At 42.1% G+C, this 18,343-nt stretch overlaps 1 protein-coding gene across 1 annotated transcript in view; it reads left to right on the top strand.

The window, feature by feature from the left end:
• The first annotated feature begins 253 nt into the window (after positions 1-253).
• slkb (STE20-like kinase b) overlaps positions 254-18,343 on the top strand; it is a 39,555-nt gene continuing 21,465 nt past the window's right edge. The window contains exons 1-8 of the mRNA XM_035779252.2: positions 254-1,074; positions 2,650-2,814; positions 9,783-9,831; positions 10,144-10,293; positions 13,869-13,941; positions 14,281-14,475; positions 14,807-14,888; positions 18,004-18,135. Of these exons, the coding sequence (XP_035635145.2) occupies positions 922-1,074; positions 2,650-2,814; positions 9,783-9,831; positions 10,144-10,293; positions 13,869-13,941; positions 14,281-14,475; positions 14,807-14,888; positions 18,004-18,135 (999 nt within the window). The 5' untranslated portion in view covers positions 254-921. The remainder of the gene's footprint in view (positions 1,075-2,649; positions 2,815-9,782; positions 9,832-10,143; positions 10,294-13,868; positions 13,942-14,280; positions 14,476-14,806; positions 14,889-18,003; positions 18,136-18,343) is intronic.

An 18,343-nucleotide genomic window follows, 5' to 3' on the forward strand; every position in this document is an offset into this window, starting at 1 on the left:
TAAATTTGACTTAGGATTTACAAAATGTTGCAGGGCTGAACAATAGGCCTGGACTATGAATGCATTGAATAGGCCTCTACAAAATGTCGTACTCCTTAAAATATTATTGAAACGTTTTCTTTCATTTGTGAATCATGTCTAACACATAATGCTAGCCTCCAGTGCTGAGGGTGGAAGCAACGTCCTCTAGGAGCTCTCTCCTCCAACATCGATCAAGCGTGAAGAAGTAAAAGAACAACAGTTGCGGGCTCATGAACGCGCATTTGACACCAAATCCTCTAGATTACTGGACCCCGTGCTTCGCCAAGGGAAAGAAGATTGTCTTATCATACCAACGGTGTTTTTATTCGATATACAAACATTCAAGTGACTTTGGGGGATCGAATATAACATTTATTGGAATAGAATTCTTTTGAAGGGTCGATTCTGTACCTTCTCTGTTTGCTCTTTGGTTGAGGAAAGAGCCCTGCCGTTTGCGTTGTCAGGCCAGTGTTGGTTGTTCTGAGTTAAGGAACAGCAGCAACTTCCCGTGCTTACTTTGCACTGTGAAAGTCTATTCTTTGGACGGAAATACAATGCCAGGAGACATCAAAGTGAATATTGTTGGTGTAAGAATCAACAATAGCCCATGATGTCGTTGGAACTTAATTTTGTTATGGGATAACTGTGATATCGTTGCCATAATAACGGTTTGACCATCAATTATTTCAGTCTAACAGTATTTGAAATCATTCTGAATTGTTATAATACTGTAACCGATTGAATATGCCACCCCGGAGTCTGCTTGACTCAAGAACACACCATGGGACCTAAGTAAACACAACAGTTCAAGTCCTATGCAGTAGAACGCACTGATGATCTTCGAATTGCTGGATATTCATTCCTTTGTCAACTGTCTATCTGAAGAAGGCAGGCGTGAAAATGGCATCCTTTTTCAATTTCCGTAAAATCTTTAAATTGGGTGCTGAGAAGAAGAAGAAACAGTATGAGCATGTCCACAGAGACGAGAACCCAGAGGAGATATGGGAGATCATTGGAGAACTGGGGGATGGAGCCTTTGGGAAAGTCTATAAGGTAGGATAGGTCCTTTTCAGTCATCGTAGACCTTCTGATTTGTTGTAGCAATGATGATGACATTGTAAACACGTTACACGTACAGTTTAACACCATCTTTCAAGAGTCATGTCATGTGTGTGTTCGTCTCCGACCACTCTGCTGTAACCAATTGGAGTAATAAATCTTACATCGTGTTCCTTGGAATTCTTCCCTTCGGCTACGACTGGAAGTGTTATTTCTTACTCTTATGATTAGGACTAAGCCCAACATCGGATTAATGACTGCCATTCTTTTCATTTTGGTCAACAATGGCAACTACACTGTCTCCAGTCCCCCCACACACACACACAGCTATTCCCCAGCTCTGAATGTTAAGCCTTTCACAGCAGCCCTAAACCGTGTTAGATGAGTCGCAATACATTGTGGCATTGTTTTCACCGACCTCGATGCATGGGCAGAGCAAAACGCATTGTTTACATGAGTGACATTGAATGTGGTCACCCGTGAGTGGAGGGCCAAGACCAGTAGCAGGGTGCTTTGTCGACGCTTTAACAATTAGCTTGCTTGTTCTTCTGTAGCCACCAGCCTATTTATGGACATGGTGTAACGGTATAGCCATCTGGATCCCTACCATGATTGTGCTCTGTTTTCAATGTATTTCTGATCTATTATGGTTTCCAAATCTAACTATTACTTGTCGTAGAGAATCCCATATGCCTTAGTCAGTTTAGTAACAGATGCCATGTGAAGTTGACGACTCCTACAACCAAACCGTTGGCTGCTCCATAAACAAAGCACAGCAGCATTTACTCTACATTTACTAAGAATAGTAAATAATGGACCATCCTGGCACTACTAGAGCTACAGCAGGCCAAATCGAATATGCTGCAATCTCATGATGAGTCATCCTATTTGAACCGGCCTCCAAACTCCCCATCCATTCGTAGTGAAAGAGAAGTGTGTGTGTGTGTGTGTGTGTGTGTGTGTGTGTGTGTGTGTGTGTGTGTGTGTGTGTGTGTGTGTGTGTGTGTGTGTGTGTGTGTGTGTGTGTGTGTGTGTGTGTGTGTGCTGAATATGGATCCATCCTGTGAATGTGATCATGTGTAATGTGATAATACGGGATAATGTATTCAAATCATTTGAATGGCAGACGTGACCTGAGGAACACAACCCAGGTTAAGAGGAAGTGCCATATCCCATATCACTGCTGTCCTCATCCAGCACATCCTGCTATGAGACACGACCAAAACAAACGGCAGACACTTCCACTTCAAATGGAATTGGGACTTGTGCTGCGATGGTCGTCATCGAAGATGTGAAAAATACATTTTGAGAAAGTGTCAGTTTGCTGCTTTTAGTTTTTTTGCGAACGTCATGTGAAATCTGATCTCAACTCTTCTCTTGACTCCTATGATGAGAGCAACAACGGGACCCATTCTATTCTATAATTTCCACAAAGCCCCCCCCCACAAAAAAATAACTCGCTCACTCTAACCTTGGTACGTCTTCCGCGAACCTCAACAGAACTCAAGTCTATTCCATTGTCAGAATCCACCATAATAACCCTCTCACTTCTACCTGTGTGTCTCTTAGGCCCAGAACAAGCTAACAGGCATTCTGGCTGCAGCTAAAGTGATCGACACCAAGACTGAGGAGGAGCTGGAGGACTATATGGTAGAGATCGATATCCTGGCCTCCTGTGACCATCACAACATAGTGAAGCTGCTGGATGCCTTCTACTACGACAGCAAGCTATGGGTGAGTAGCGAGGGGCGTTCTCAGCGGAGGTTGGACTGTGTTGCTGTGATAGTGTATTGATGTTAGTAATAGCACAAACTCTTGAAGGTCTATTCACCGGAACATTGGTTGTGAGATGGAATGGTTTATGGAGAATCAGCTAAGATTAGCAGTGTGCTGCAGTGTCGTCCTTCACTGGGGCCTCTTAACTAGGCTATTATGAGTTGTGAGGACTGACCTGTGTCATGGCTGTCAGTACAATGGAATGTTCATCCTCCTCTCACACCTACGCTACCTCGGTTATTGTCTTCCCAGGTCAAAGTTCAAACGAGCACGTACACTAGCAGCATTTATTGTAGGTTATTGCCATATTTGATATGGAAATTCATTTTTGTATTACATTGCATTTTTCGTCGTCACGATATCACTGAGTGATGTTGTGTCTTTCTGTCACCTCCCAAAATAACTATAGAGTCCATCCATATAACCCTCTCTTTGTGTACACATTGTTCTAGTCCTCTCCTTGGGGGATGGTGGTCACTTCCTGTGAATTTTGATTGGATTTGTAGATCTAGTTTCAGATGACTTTTCCCAGGGCACACCTGTGTCCGTAGATAAGGAGGACATAATTGCATTGGGAAAGTGGTCATGCATAAATTAGGACATTTGTACGCTCAGGGATTGCAAGGAGTAGTTTGATCATATCTAACTAGCTAGTAATAAGGGACCATCTGTTTTGTTTTGGTCTTCTTGGCATAGGACACCTAAAGTGAACCAAGCTATATAGGAATATAATACAAAAGACTACCTATAAAACAAAGGCATTTCCACCTTTCATTCAGGAGAAATGGATTCAACAAATAATACGTAATATAAAATCTAAATCCACAAGGTCAGTTCTTCTAAGGTGCTACCTGATAGGTTACATACCCTAGCCTCCCAAGAGCCCCAAAGCAGAACGAGACAAAAGCTCCATCGCTTTTTTTCAAGCTGGGAAATAATAAGTGGCTCCCTCCCTGCCGACATAGAAACATCCACATAGACATATTATCAGTAATCGGACTCATCAAAAGCTGTGATGATTACCTGCAGTATTTGGTGACACTGCAGCTCTGTTGAGTGGTCAGCCCTTTCCTCTCCATTGTCTGCTGAACAATGGCTTCTAGACCAATAGAGGTTGTGTATTGATTATTATCTAGGCTTTTTTATTTAGCCTTTATTTAACAAGGCAAGTCAATTAAGAACAAAGGCTTATTTACAATGACGGCCCGGTAACAGTGGGTTAACTGCCTTGTTCGGGTGCAGAACGTCAGATTTTTACCTTGTCCGCTCAGGGGATTCGATCTAACAACCTTTCGGTTGCTGGCCCAACGCTCTAACCACTAGGCTACCTGCCACTTACATGGTAGCTGGTGTGTAACTAGAGAGAGCAAGAGATGAGCACAGGAGCTCTTGCTGTAGATGAAAGACTTGACGTTCTAAAAGGCTGTGTCGAGGTCAAGTCTGAAGATGGGATTTATTTAGTCTTCCTCATTTGATATGGCTCTAATAACAATGTGGTAAAACCACATTATGTTTTTTAAGGGGTTATATTAGGGACAGTAGCCATTTTATGTTTCCTCAATTTCACTTGGGTTTCCACAATGTGTGACTGAAGCTAACTCTTTTACCATGCACATACCCACTTTGCAAGTTATTGGATAGACGGGCAGCTAAAGGTCCCGGAGCTTCTGCACATGTACAGGATTCTCTACTTTGCCCACAGTCTCTGCTCTACTTGTAGAGAACAGGCCACTCTGGCGAATGGTGCTCGTTTAATAAAGTTAGATCAAAGCTGAATCAATGTCTGCGAGATCACTTAATGATGGTATTCTACACTGTAGGCTACCTCGGAACAACACTGTAGGCTACCTCGAAACAACACTGTAGGCTACCTCGGAACAACACTGTAGGCTACCTCGGAACAACACTGTAGGCTACCTCGAAACAACACTGTAGGCTACCTCGGAACAACACTGTAGGCTACCTCGGAACAACACTGTAGGCTACCTCGAAACAACACTGTAGGCTACCTCGGAACAACACTGTAGGCTACCTCGGAACAACGCTGTAGGCTACCTCGGAACAACACTGTAGGCTACCTCGGAACAACGCTGTAGGCTACCTCGGAACAACGCTGTAGGCGACCTCGGAACAACACTGTAGGCTACCTCGGAACAACACTGTAGGCTACCTCGGAACAACACTGTAGGCTACCTCGGAACAACACTGTAGGCTACCTCGGAACAACGCTCTAGGCGACCTCAGAACAACGCTGTAGGCGACCTCGGAACAACACTGTAGGCTACCTCGGAACAACACTGTAGGCTACCTCGGAACAACGCTGTAGGCTACCTCGGAACAACGCTGTAGGCTACCTCGGAACAACACTGTAGGCTACCTCGGAACAACACTGTAGGCTACCTCGAAACAACACTGTAGGCTACCTCGGAACAACGCTGTAGGCTACCTCGGAACAACGCTGTAGGCTACCTCAGAACAACACTGTAGGCTACCTCGGAACAACACTGTAGGCTACCTCGGAACAACACTGTAGGCTACCTCGGAACAACACTGTAGGCTACCTCGGAACAACACTGTAGGCTACCTCGAAACAACACTGTAGGCTACCTCGGAACAACACTGTAGGCTACCTCGAACAACACTGTAGGCTACCTCGGAACAACACTGTAGGCTACCTCGGAACAACACTGTAGGCTACCTCGGAACAACACTGTAGGCTACCTCGGAACAACACTGTAGGCTACCTCGAAATAACTCAAGAAGAGCTACAGTGCCTTCGGAAGTATTCAGACCCGTTGACTTTTTCAACATTTAGTTATGTTACAGCCTTATTCTAAAATTGATTAAATAGTCCCCCCCCCCCATCAATCTACACACACTAGCCCATAATAACAAATCAAAAACGTTTTTTTAAATAAAAAACTGAAATATCACAATATCACAGACCCTTTGCTCAGTACTTTGTTGAAGCACCTTTGGCAGCGATTACAACCTTCAGCCTTCTTGGGTATGAGGCTACAAGCTTGGCACACCTGTATTTGGGGAGTTTTTCCCTTTCTTCTTTGCAGATCCTCTCTAGCTTTGTCAGGTTGGATGGGGAGCGTTGCTGCACAGCTATTTTCAGGTGTCTCCAGAGATGTTCAATCAGGTTCAAGTTTGGGCTCTGGCTGGGCCACTCAAGGACATTCAGAGACTTGTCGCGAAGCCACTCCTGCATTGTCTTGACTGTGTCCGTTGTCCTGATTTGAAGGTGAATCTTCGTCCCAGTTTGAGCTCTCTGGAGACGATTTTCATCAAGGATCTCTCCTGTGCTTTGCTCCGTTCATCTTTGCCTCGATCCTGACTAGTCTCCCAGTCCCTGCTGCTGAAAAAACATACATCATGCTGCCACCACCATGCTTCACCGAAGGGATGGTTCCAGGTTTCTTCCAGACGTGACGCTTGGCATTCAGACCAAATAGTTCAATCTTGGTTTCATCAGACCAGAGAACCTCTTTTCTCATGGTCTGAGAGTCTTTAGGTGCCTTTTGGCAAACTCCAAGCGAGCTGTCAGGTGCCTTTAACTGAGGAGTGGCTTCTGTCTGGGCCACTCTACCATAAAGGCCTGATTTGGTGGAGTGCTGCATAAGTGGCTGTTCTTCTGGAAGGTTCTCCCATCTCCACAGAGAAACTCTAGACCTCTGTCAGAGTGACCATCGGGTTCTTGGTCATCTCCCTGACCAAGGCCCTTCTCCCCCAATTGCTCAATTTGGCTGGGCGGCCAGCTCGAGGGAGTCTTGGTGGTTCCAAATTTCTCCCATTTAAGACTGATAGAGGCCACTGTGTTCTTGGGACCTTCAATGCTGCATAAATGTTTTGGTAACCTTCCCCATATCTGTGACTCGACACAATCCTGTTTCGGAGAACTACGGACAATTCCTTCGATCTCATGGCTTGGTTTTTGCTCTGACATAACACTGTCAACTGTGGGACCTTATATAGACAGGTGTGCGCCTTTCCAAATCATGTCCAATCTATTTAATTTACCACAGGTGGACTCCAATCAAGTTGTAGAAACATCTCAAGGTTGATCAATGGAAACAGGATGCAACTGAACTCAATTTCAAGTCTCATAGCAAAGGGGTTTGAATAGTTATGTAAATAGTGTTTTTTTTTTTTATGAATTTGCAAAAAATTCTACAAACCCGTTTTCGCTTTGTCATTATGGGGTATTGTGTGTAGATTGCTGAGAAATATATATTGAATCCATTTTAGGATAAGGCTGTAACGTAACAAAATGTGAAAAAGTCAAGGGGTCTGAATACTTTCCGAAGGCACAGTAAATGCATATCCCCATGAAACTGAATGAGATCAAATGATTGGTATGCATATGCTTCATGGACTTTTCACTGGTAAAACTAAAATAATTATCATTAACGATTGACAGTGAGAAATGATGAATGGAGGGTGACGACAACATTATTTGCGTAAAGGTAAAGAAACATGCGCAGTAAGTGATTCAGATCTTCAGCTCTGGGGAAAAGGGACGGAGGGGCTGTTACCTACGGATGTGCAGACTCAGCCATTCTAATTTCCTATCCTAACCCCAATGTACTTGACCTTAGACTGTTATGCCTAATCACAGGTCAGATCATATGCCTATTTTGTCATATGTTGCATATCTTTGTCTCCCAAACCAAAATTTACCTGACCTTTTAACCTTTGTTTAGGATCTTAGCCACACAGCTGCTATCTCAGAGTTGTCCTCCTTCTCTCTCTGCATCACATGAATGGCTCCTCAGAGGGCTGTGTGTGTGCTGGGAGAGGAAGTCATGGTGACAGCCCTGTAGTTTCTCTCTACCCGCCTGCTACTGTAAAGACCCACTGTTTGGCCTATTGTACACGATTGTACATGCAGCTGGACCAAAACAACAGATCGCCTACCAGTGAAACAACACCACAAGGGCCTGTATGAATGACAAGGCTGTTTCAAGGCATAGGCTTAGGCGGAGCATACTGTCTTATTTTACAGTTTTGTTGGGTAGAATGAAAGGTTTTTGTTGAATTTTATGTTCGATATAGTTGTAATAAGGCTAAGCTAAGAATTGGTTAATCTTTTGTAAAAACATCACAGCACAGTCTCAAAATATATGGCAAATAGAAATCAACTGGATGGTGTTCAGAGATAGATGGGAGGGGTTGAGTGGAGCTGGGACTAAAAACAAACAAAAAGAGAACTATTGTAAAATATACTGTGTCCGTGAAATGTATATAGTATGTATAATCTGGAAGTAGAAGCCTAAGAGTTGTTGTCCATTAGTTTACTCCAATTTGGGTAGGGTTGGTAGGGTTGGTAGGGTTAGGGGAACACAGTAAAGGATTTTTGTTGTTGTTATATATATATATATATTTACAAAAAATATATGGGGGATTGGAAATGATGCAGACAATTACATTGATGGAATCCACAATCTATCTGCAATACTAAAGCTGGTCTACCCACTAAAAAAATGTAAATAAAAACAAATGAGTTATTCTTAGAAAGGTCACACGGGTCATTGTTGCAATAATTATGTTTGACTCTAAACCTCAATAGTTGAACAGGTCAACTTCCCTCTAAATACTAGCCAAAAGGAGAATATAGAGTACCTATAATTTCTCATTGACTGTTACATTGAGGAAGTGTGTTTTTTCTTCCTCTTCTTGGCACCTCTCACCAAATATGTCTTCCATTGTTTCGCTGTCAGTAGCATTTCTCTATTCTACTCAGCCCTAACTAACTACATGTTTTACTGTATTGAGCACATTAGGGCCGTGGATAAATTGAGCTTGTTTTTTTGTTTTTGTTAGCCTAATTCTCTGTTGTGTCCGTAGTGTTAGCAGCATGCTAGGCTAGGTTAGGCTATAGGCCTGATACAGTCCAAAGTCTATTGACATATCAGGACTATGCTCGTCGAACGATACTACCCCCCCCCTACACTGAATGGCTAGGTGTCTCTCTCCTCCGAATACCTAGCCTTATCGCTTCTGCAGCTCAAGCTAGCCCCCTCCCACCTGAGGCGTGCATGGAAACTCCTAATCCTATTTGGGGAAAGGGCTATGTTCTGGCTAGCGACGCTAGGCTAGGCTGCATGTGTATACTCTGAGAAAGCCTTCAGAGCAAAGTAACAGAATGGCCCCTCTGACCAATCCTCTTACCTCCACGGCGCAAGGCAGCCATATTGAGAGCTCCTTGAAAACATTTAAGGCTCAGCAGGTTTCATTCACTGAACGTGGCAGGAGGAGATTCACTGTTCAACTCACTTTCAAGTTGTTTTACACAGCAGGGCCTGTATACACAAAACGTCTCCGTAGGAGTTCTGATCTAAGATCAGGTCCTCTCTAATGTCCATATAATCAAATTCATTCATTGATTTAAAAGGGAAAACTGATCCTAGATTAGAATGCCTACTCCGAGACACTCTGAGTATACTGGCCACAAACCGGGGAGTTTTGTCTTTAAAAGAAGGAGACTTTTAAAGTGTTGTTTGTACATGAAGCAGGTGACGGGGGGGTTAAGTATGGAGGGGAGAAGGTTGCTGGTCCATAGTGTAACTACTTAGGCCTATGTGATGGATAGGATAGGTAGAGTTAAGTGTGTTGCGTCTTGATATCATTGAACTTGAGACCCTTTTAAGATCCTTTGCATTGTAAGGCTACTGGGTCCAGACAGGACTCCATTGACAAAGACCACATGACACAGTGACTTGTTGGCCTGTAGTACGATGGAAAAGGCTCTTACTTTGTGTCGCTGTAAACACTCACTATTGTTTGTTGTGAATGTATGGTATGTTTACCTGTTACTGTGGTATTTAAGCTGTTATGGTATTTTAACCTCATTAGATGAATGCTGTTTCTTTAATCCACTGTACTGCATCTACTGTAACCATTCTTCTCTTATTCTGCAGATCCTGATAGAGTTCTGTGCGGGTGGAGCGGTGGACGCCGTCATGCTGGGTGAGTCAGTCTTCCTACATCCTACTTCTAAAGAATGTGATAAGCAGAGGAGCGATAAATCACTGGTGACAATGTGATGGGTATAACGGTATAGTAACAGTTAACTGATATTGAACTACCAGTGATTAGCACCAACACGATGTAGACCACCCTCATACTGCATTGATAAGGTGTCAGTATTAACATTCTTCATTGATACAGCCGTTAGCCAGCTCAGTCCTGTTACTGAGGGTGTGTGTGTGACTGTGTGAGTGAAACCCAGTGTGTTAGGAGGAATGCTAAGTATGTGTTTATGTGGCCCCGGTCCCTCAGAGCTAGAGAGGCCCCTGACGGAGCCCCAGATCCGGGTGGTGTGTAAGCAGACCCTCCAGGCCCTCCTCTACCTCCACGACAACAAGGTGATCCACAGAGACCTGAAGGCTGGGAACATCCTGCTATCCCTGAACGGAGACGTCAAACTGGGTAAGAGACTGGAGAAGAGGGGCTGGGAGTTACCTAAACCCTGTGTGTTTCACAAACCTCTCCCTGGGGACTCGCAGCCGTTCCATGTATTAGAACTATTCCACAGCTAGCACACCTGATTCAACTTGTCAACTATCAAACCCTGGGATAGGTGTTTCAGGTGATGTAGTTCAGGGCTACACCAAAATTGTGAAATGTCCAGGGGTCCCCTAGGAGACGTTTGAAAACCACTGTCCTAACCAACTATCTGAGCTTAACATGTACATTTAGTCCTTTAGTAGAAGACACTTTTCAGTCATAGTAAAAATCACTACCATACACTGTTAGAAAAAAGGTTATTCGGCTGTCGCTCCACCATTTTGCTGGTTGCTAAAATTCTAATAGTTCGACCTATTTTCAGTTTGTAACAAAACAAGCAGTGAGTAGAGAATCATTGTACCATCTAAACCGCTGTGAAATATATTTTCAATCATCCAAAATATTGTACGGTGCCTTGAAAAAGTATCTGCCCCTGTCTTTGCATATTTCTTTCTGCTGAATGTTATCAGATCTTCAACCAAAACCTAATATTGGATAAAGGGAACCTTTCAAATGTATACTTATTTCTTTAATTAACAATGTTATGCAACAAACAATTCCCCTGTGTGCCACTTTTAGCTGCATTGACTGCAACCATATTTTCAGCGTTTTGAAGCTGGTGTAAAAGACACAAAACAAAACATAAGAATGGGAATCATAGAAATAGCACACATAGAACAGATCTACCGCTTCTAAGGCTTGCTTTCAATGAGAACGACAGATTTATAGCTCACATTTCTATGTGAATTTGGTTGGTTCACCAAAAAGTTACGTATTGCAGCTTTTAGTAGGGCCAGGGGGAGTTTCTGGATACACCATAGAAGTGCATTCTTGGATGTTAGACAGTGCATCTGTTGGTGCGTTTAGTCAAAAATAAACACATGATATCACCGCTATGAAACACCAAATATGTTTAGCGCAGATGTGGAAGAAAATAAAGAGGAATAAGGTGGTATTTGTTTGTGAGGTTTATCATAACATTTACAACACAATATACAGACAGAAATATTCCATCACGTAATATTGTAGCCGTCATCGACGAGTCAGTTATGTCACTCAGTTATGGCAATGCTAACTGCCTACAAATTCGATTGCGTGTTAGGAAAGCCTGCATGTCATCATTGTTCTGTCATCTTGGTACACAGTGAGGGCTGCTCCACACAGTAAGCTCCAGACTCATCATGCAGTAGGTTGTGTATTAGGATGAGTCATAACTTTGTGCGCGTAACAGGCTTGATGTGATAATGCAGTACAAAGTAGGGTTTGTGTCAGTACAGTGACATAACAAAAGTGGCTGTGAAAGTGCCTGTTTGCATGTCAGTGACAGGCAGTGAGAGACTTTGTGAAAGGTTAATCACAAACACACACAAAAACACGTACATACACTCACACACACACACACTCTGTTATAAACAACACATGATGTCATCGTCCAGATGCACACGTTACATAAAAATATGTTTTGTCGCATGTTTTTCGTGTCCCTAACATGATTACTGTTATGCTTTTGAATAAGCCTGGATTTGGCTGAAGGCCTATATGTATTTCAGAAACAATTGTTTGACTTGTATACATTAGCTTAGGCCAGGGGTCTTCCAACATTATCTTGCCCAGGGACCACCTCGTTAGCAGAAAACAAAATGTCACATGTCTTCTCATCAGGTGAGTGATACTGGCAAGGATAAGTATTTAAGATTTTTTAATTAATAGATTTGGTAGATAGTTTTTCATTGTTTTGACATCCCACATCATAACCCAAGATACACTACCAGTGTTGTTCCCAATGGGAGCAAAGTAAGCTTAGTGGGCAGAACAAGCCAGGTTTGGGCAGAGCCAAGCATCAGCTAGCGCAATCCTATTGGCACGTTCTAGCATGTATTTGCATATTTCTGTTAGGGAATGCCTAGTCTGTGAACTGAGGGTGTGCAATAACTCAATTCGCCCTTGCCCTCCTAAACAATGCAATTTTTTCTAATTGTTTCTAAAGGGTCAAGTCTACAAAACTTAGTGCACTCTGTTCATAACAGACATTGTAGTTTTTGGAAGAGAACTGTATTGTTTAATCAAGGAGTACATTTGTCGAATGTCGGCAAGTTTCGAGCTTCAGCTCCTCCCACTTCCCGCCACTGGGCTTCCTCTCATCATTATATTTGGTCGTTTTAAGCGGATGCTTCAGATGTATACATCCGGTGAGACATCTGGCTCCTTCTAGCTGTGTTATAATTGGAAGAGGAACTCTCACATAATTGTTTGGTTTATTCTTTTTTAAATGAACTAGGCAAGTCAGTTCAGAACAAATTCTTATTTACAATGACGGCCAAACACGGGTGAAGCTGGGCCGATTGTACGCAGCCCTATGGATTGGGATGTGATGCAGCCTGGATTCGAACCAGGGACTGTAGTGACGCCTCTTGCACTGAGATGCAGTGCCTTAGACCGCTGCGCCACTCAGGAGCCCACATTTTTATTCATTTGATTATATTTAAAAAAACAATCACACCTGAAAAAGACAACATGCACATGAGTGAAATCATAGGGGATAACACACAATAAAGTCTGGGACTCATTTCCATTGTGGTCCTGAACGTAGCCTATTAGCTAGAATGGTAACAGCAAACACATTTTCGCCAAGAGCATCTTTTTATCTCCTTAAACAAAGGTTAGTCGTGTGTAGGCAAAAATGTATGTCCAAGTCAAGAAAGCTTACCAGCAGCCAGCGACACTTGCCACACTGGTAGCCTATTCGCGGATGCATTTTCAAAGCCTATGTCAGATACAGTGAGTGTAATTTGCTCGATGTTAGGAGTTGAGAAATAAAGTTGACATCGTTAGAAATAAGATAATATCCTGTTTTCTACTGTAGGTACTCTGCTGTTTAAAAATTCGGGGTCACTTAGAAATGCCCTTGTTCTTGTAAGAATACTCAACTAGTCTAAAGAAGGCCAGTTGTATCGCTTCTTTAATCAGGACAACAGTTTTCAGCAGTGTTGACATAATTGCAAAAGGGTTTTCTAATGATCAATTAGCCTTTTAAAATGATGAACTTGGATTAGCGAACACAAAATGCCATTGGAACACAGGAGTAATGGTTGCTGATAATGGGCCTCTGTATGCCTATATAGATATTCCATCAAAAATCAGCCGTTTCCAACTACAATAGTTATTTACAACATGAACAATGTCCACACTGTATTTCTGATCAATTTTATGTTATTTTAATGCTTTTATTTCAAAAACAAGGACATTTTCTAAGTGACCTCAAACCTTTTAACGGTAGTGTATGTCATTTAAAAAATATTCTGGTGATGCTCGCGATATTAATAAACATTTAGGTTATAAAAAAAAAAATGAAAATCACTTCAATATATACTGTATATATTTTTGCGGTACCTCTAGGGGCCGCGGACCCCAGGGTGACTAGCCCTGGCTTAGGTTAATTCTTATGAACAACAACAACATGTTGCTAATAGCAGCACTGTTTCCCATTGGTGTTTCAGCTGACTTTGGTGTGTCGGCCAAAAATACCAAAACACTACAGAGGAGAGACTCTTTCATCGGGACGCCATACTGGTGAGTCAAACATGAGAATCTGTCATGCTGTTGTAATTCATCAAACTACTATTTCTCCCCATTCTTCTGAATTGACCAGTCAACTTGATATACTTTTTAATGTATTCCCCCCCAAAATAATATTTACTTACATTTCAATTTATTGAAACCTTAATGTCTAGCCTACAAAATCCCAATATTACTGTACAGAAAATGCTACAATTCCACATTTCCACACCATTTGTTTCATAGTCATTTGCGTTTCGCCTAATATATTTTGTCCTTTTGTCATTGGTCATTCATATTTCACTGAAACATTTCCTTTCCTCTGATTGGTTCTTTTTTATCCGTTGTTCTCAGGATGGCCCCGGAGGTGGTGATGTGTGAGACGTTTAAGGACCGCCCGTATGACTACAAGGCTGACATCTGGTCCCTGGGGGTGACTCTGATCGAGATGGCCCAGATTGAGCCTCCCAACCACGAGATGAACCCTATGAGAGTCCTGCTGAAAATAGCCAAGGCCGATCCTCCTACCCTGATGCAGCCTTCGCGCTGGTAAGTCTGGCGTGTCAGTCAGTGATGTGGCAGCCTGGCAGACAAGTTATTTCTGTCTTGGTTTGGCTTCAGGAACCCTCAATTAAATAGGAAGGAAGAAATGCCCCTTTAATACGCTGTCACTCTGCACAATGTTCCTCTTCTTGCACTTTCTTGCCTAGAGAGATTGTATCACTAATTCACTCCTCTCTGCACTTGCCATATCTGTTGAGATGGTTCTACCTACTCTAATTTACCTCAATGCCTTTGGGAGGTATAAATGACACTGTTTAATTGTAGCCTATTTTCAATGTTGTAGTTATTACAAGTGATCTCCATTCACTCTCTTCAGGTCTCCAGAGTTCAGTGACTTCCTAAGAAAGTGTCTCGATAAGAATGTGGACAACAGGTGGAATGTGGCACAACTTCTACAGGTAATGGTGACACACCTGTTCCCCCCTTTTGCCCTCACCCTACCTCCTCTTCTCCTCAACCCCCTCCTCTCCTCCTCACCCCACCTCCTTCTGTTTTTTCCCTCACCCCCCCGCCCCCTAGCACATCACTCTGCCCCACGGCCACCTGTCAAATTAAATACATGGCCATATTGGCCCTGATCATGATCATGAGCTGTGCATCTAAGGTACATCTGTGTCAGCCAGGTACCTGGTGTGCTAGCTAGCGCGCTAACGACACTTACTTATCCCATCTGCGCCTCCGTTAGCACAACAGGCTTTTCTTTCCGAAAGGGTTTAAAGAGCGACCGCCAAGCATTATGACTGCAGTTACCTTACCGTTTGGGAAGACCGTGTGCTTTGTATATTAATCAGATTGTTTTGAGTTGTTATGAAGATTGTACTTCAGATTTTTGACTAAATGTACACTGAGTGGACAAAACATTAGGAACACCTTCCTAATGTTGAGTTGCACCCCATTTTGCCCTCAGAACAGGCTCAACTCATCGAGGTATGGACTACAAGGTTTAGAAAGTGTTCCAGAGGGATGCTGGTCCATGTTGACTCCAATGCTTCCCACAGTTGTCCAGTTGTCTGGATGTCCTTTGAGTGGTGGACCATTCGTGATACACGCAGGAAACTGTTGAGTGTGAAAAACCCAGCAGCGTTGGAGTTCTTGACACACTCAAACTGGTGCGCCTGGCCGCTTACTATCATACCCCATTCCAAGGCACTTAAATATGTTGTCTTGCCCATTCAACCTCTGAATCGCAGACATACACAATGCATGTCTGAATTGTCTCATGGCTACAAAATCAAAACCCCTTCATCGACACTGATTGAAGTGGATTTAAAACTTATTATGGCTGCAGTGGCAGTATTGAGTAGCTTGGATGAAAAGGTGCCCAGAGTAAACTGCCTGTTCCTCAGTCCCAGTTGCTAATATATGCATAGTATTATTAGCATTGGATAGAAAACACTCTGAAGTTTCTAAAACTGTTTGAATGATGTCTGTGAGTATAACAGAACTCATATGGCAGGCAAAAACCTGAGAGAAAATCCAACAGGGAAGTGGGAAGTCTGAGGTTGGTCGATTTTCAACTCAGCCCCTATTGAATACACAGTGGGATAATGGTTATGTTGCACTTCCTAAGGCTTCCACAAGATGTCAACCGTCTTTAGAAACTTGTTTGAGGATTCTACTATGAAGGGGGACTCAATGAGAGATCATTGAGTCAGAGGTCTGCCAGCAGTCACGTGCTGGTCACGCGCATTTCACATGAGAGGTAGCTCGCGCTCCTTTGCTTTTCTGAAGACCAAGGAATTCTCCGGTTGGAATATTATTGAAGTTTTATGTTAAAAACATCCCAAAGATTGATTCCATACATCGTTTGACATGGTTCTACGGACAGTAACAGAACTTTTTGACATTTCGTCTGCAACTAGTGAACGCGCTTCGTGACTTTGGATTTGTTTACCAAACGCGCTAACAAAAGTAGCTATTTGGACATAAATTATGGACATTATCGAACAAATCAAACATTTTTGGTGGAACTGGGATTCCTGGGAGTGCATTCTGATGAAGATCATCAAAGGTAAATTCATATTTATAATGTTAATTCGGATTTGTGTTGACTCCAACATGGCAAATATATCTATTTGTTTTCTGAGCGCCGTTCTCAGATTATTGCATGGTTTGCTTTTTCCGTAAAGCTTTTTTGAAATCTGACACAGCGGTTGCATTAAGGAGAAGTCTATCTGTATTTCCATGTATAACACTTGTATTTTCATCAATATTTATAATGAGTATTTCTGTAAATTTCTGTGGCTCTCTGCAATGTCACCGGATGTTTTTGGAACTACTGAACATAATGCGCCATTGTATACTCAGATTGTATTGTGTAATGTATTGTGTAACATGAGGTCTTATGAGTGTCATCTGATGAAGAGCATCAAAGGCTAGTGATTAATTTTATCTCTATTTGTGCTTTTTGTGACTCCTCTCTTTGGCTGGAAAAATGGCAGAATTTTTCTGTGACTTGGCGGTGTGACTTGACCTAACATAATCGTTTGTGGTGCTTTTTCTGTAAAGCCTATTTAAAATCTGACACTTTGGTGGGATTAAGAACAAGATTACCTTTTAAAATGGTATAAGATACATGTATGTTTGAGGAATTTCAATTATGAAATTTCTGTTGTTTGAATTTGCCACCCTGCACTTTCACTGGCTGTTGTCATATTGATCCCGTTAACGGGATTGCAGCAATAAGGGATCATAGCTTTCACCTGGATTCACCTGGTTAGTCTGTCATGTTTTGTACACTGTATTTTTCTTTCAATTGTGTATCTTGATTTGTGTGATGTGTCTCAATTGTACCTCTTTTTTTTTCTTTTTTTTTTTTTCTTTTTTTTTGCATTTTCCAATTAAGAACATTCAAAACAAAAGTGAAAAGATATTAGACAACGATAGGACAAAGTGACAGTAACAGACAAATGTAACAAAAATAAATTATAATTATAGTTATATAAACAAACATACAATAATAAAAAATAAATATATAATAAAAAAAATAACGAGACATTAGATCACCTGCCGTAGGCTACACACGTATGTATACATTACGTGTGAAACATTGTGAGGATTATATATAGATTCAATCAATGAGATGTGGGGGGAGATTCTCCATATAGTCAATAAAAGGTTGCCAAATTCTGTAAAATGTCTTTAACTTATTCCTCAAGCAGTAAGTGATTTTCTCCAAAGGGATACAACTATTAACTTCCGATAGCCACATTGCAACTGGCAGGGAGGAATCCAATTTCCATTTCAAGGCAATACATTTCATGGCAATCGCTAGCAATATTTCTGTTAGCTTTATAGTATGGCTTTGCCTAAGATTGGTGTTAGTAAAGTTACCCAGTAGACAGACCTCCGGGTCTAATCAATTGTACCTCTTTGACTGAAGTATTGAAATCGCACAAATATGTATGTTGTCTTTTCAGATGCAGTGTAAGTAGTACACTTCAAGAGGACATAATAGTCTTTATATCTAAAAGTGTCCTCAATATTATGCATCTTTTTTGTTTATCGTTGCAGCATCCATTTTTGAGTACTGTGACCGACAGCAGGCCGTTGAGGGAGCTGATCGCTGAAGCAAAGGCTGAGGTTTACGAGGAGATTGAGGATCACAAGGAGGAAGAGGAGGAGGAGGATGGAGAGACACAGCGGGTATGTTACACCACAGACAGCTCAGTTCGAAAAATAACCACATGAAAGAGTGTGAAACATTATAGATGGACAGTGTGTATTCTTCTGTGGTCTTCATCGTTCATTATAAAGAACAGGCTGCAGTCTGCACTGACTTGACAAAAATAAGGAAAATGATTGACAATTGGTTAGAAGGATTTATTTAGAATCATTCCCACAGTTCTATTAT

The sequence above is a fragment of the Oncorhynchus keta genome, chromosome 10, assembly GCF_023373465.1.
Source record: "Oncorhynchus keta strain PuntledgeMale-10-30-2019 chromosome 10, Oket_V2, whole genome shotgun sequence".
NCBI classification, from domain to species: domain Eukaryota; kingdom Metazoa; phylum Chordata; class Actinopteri; order Salmoniformes; family Salmonidae; genus Oncorhynchus; species Oncorhynchus keta.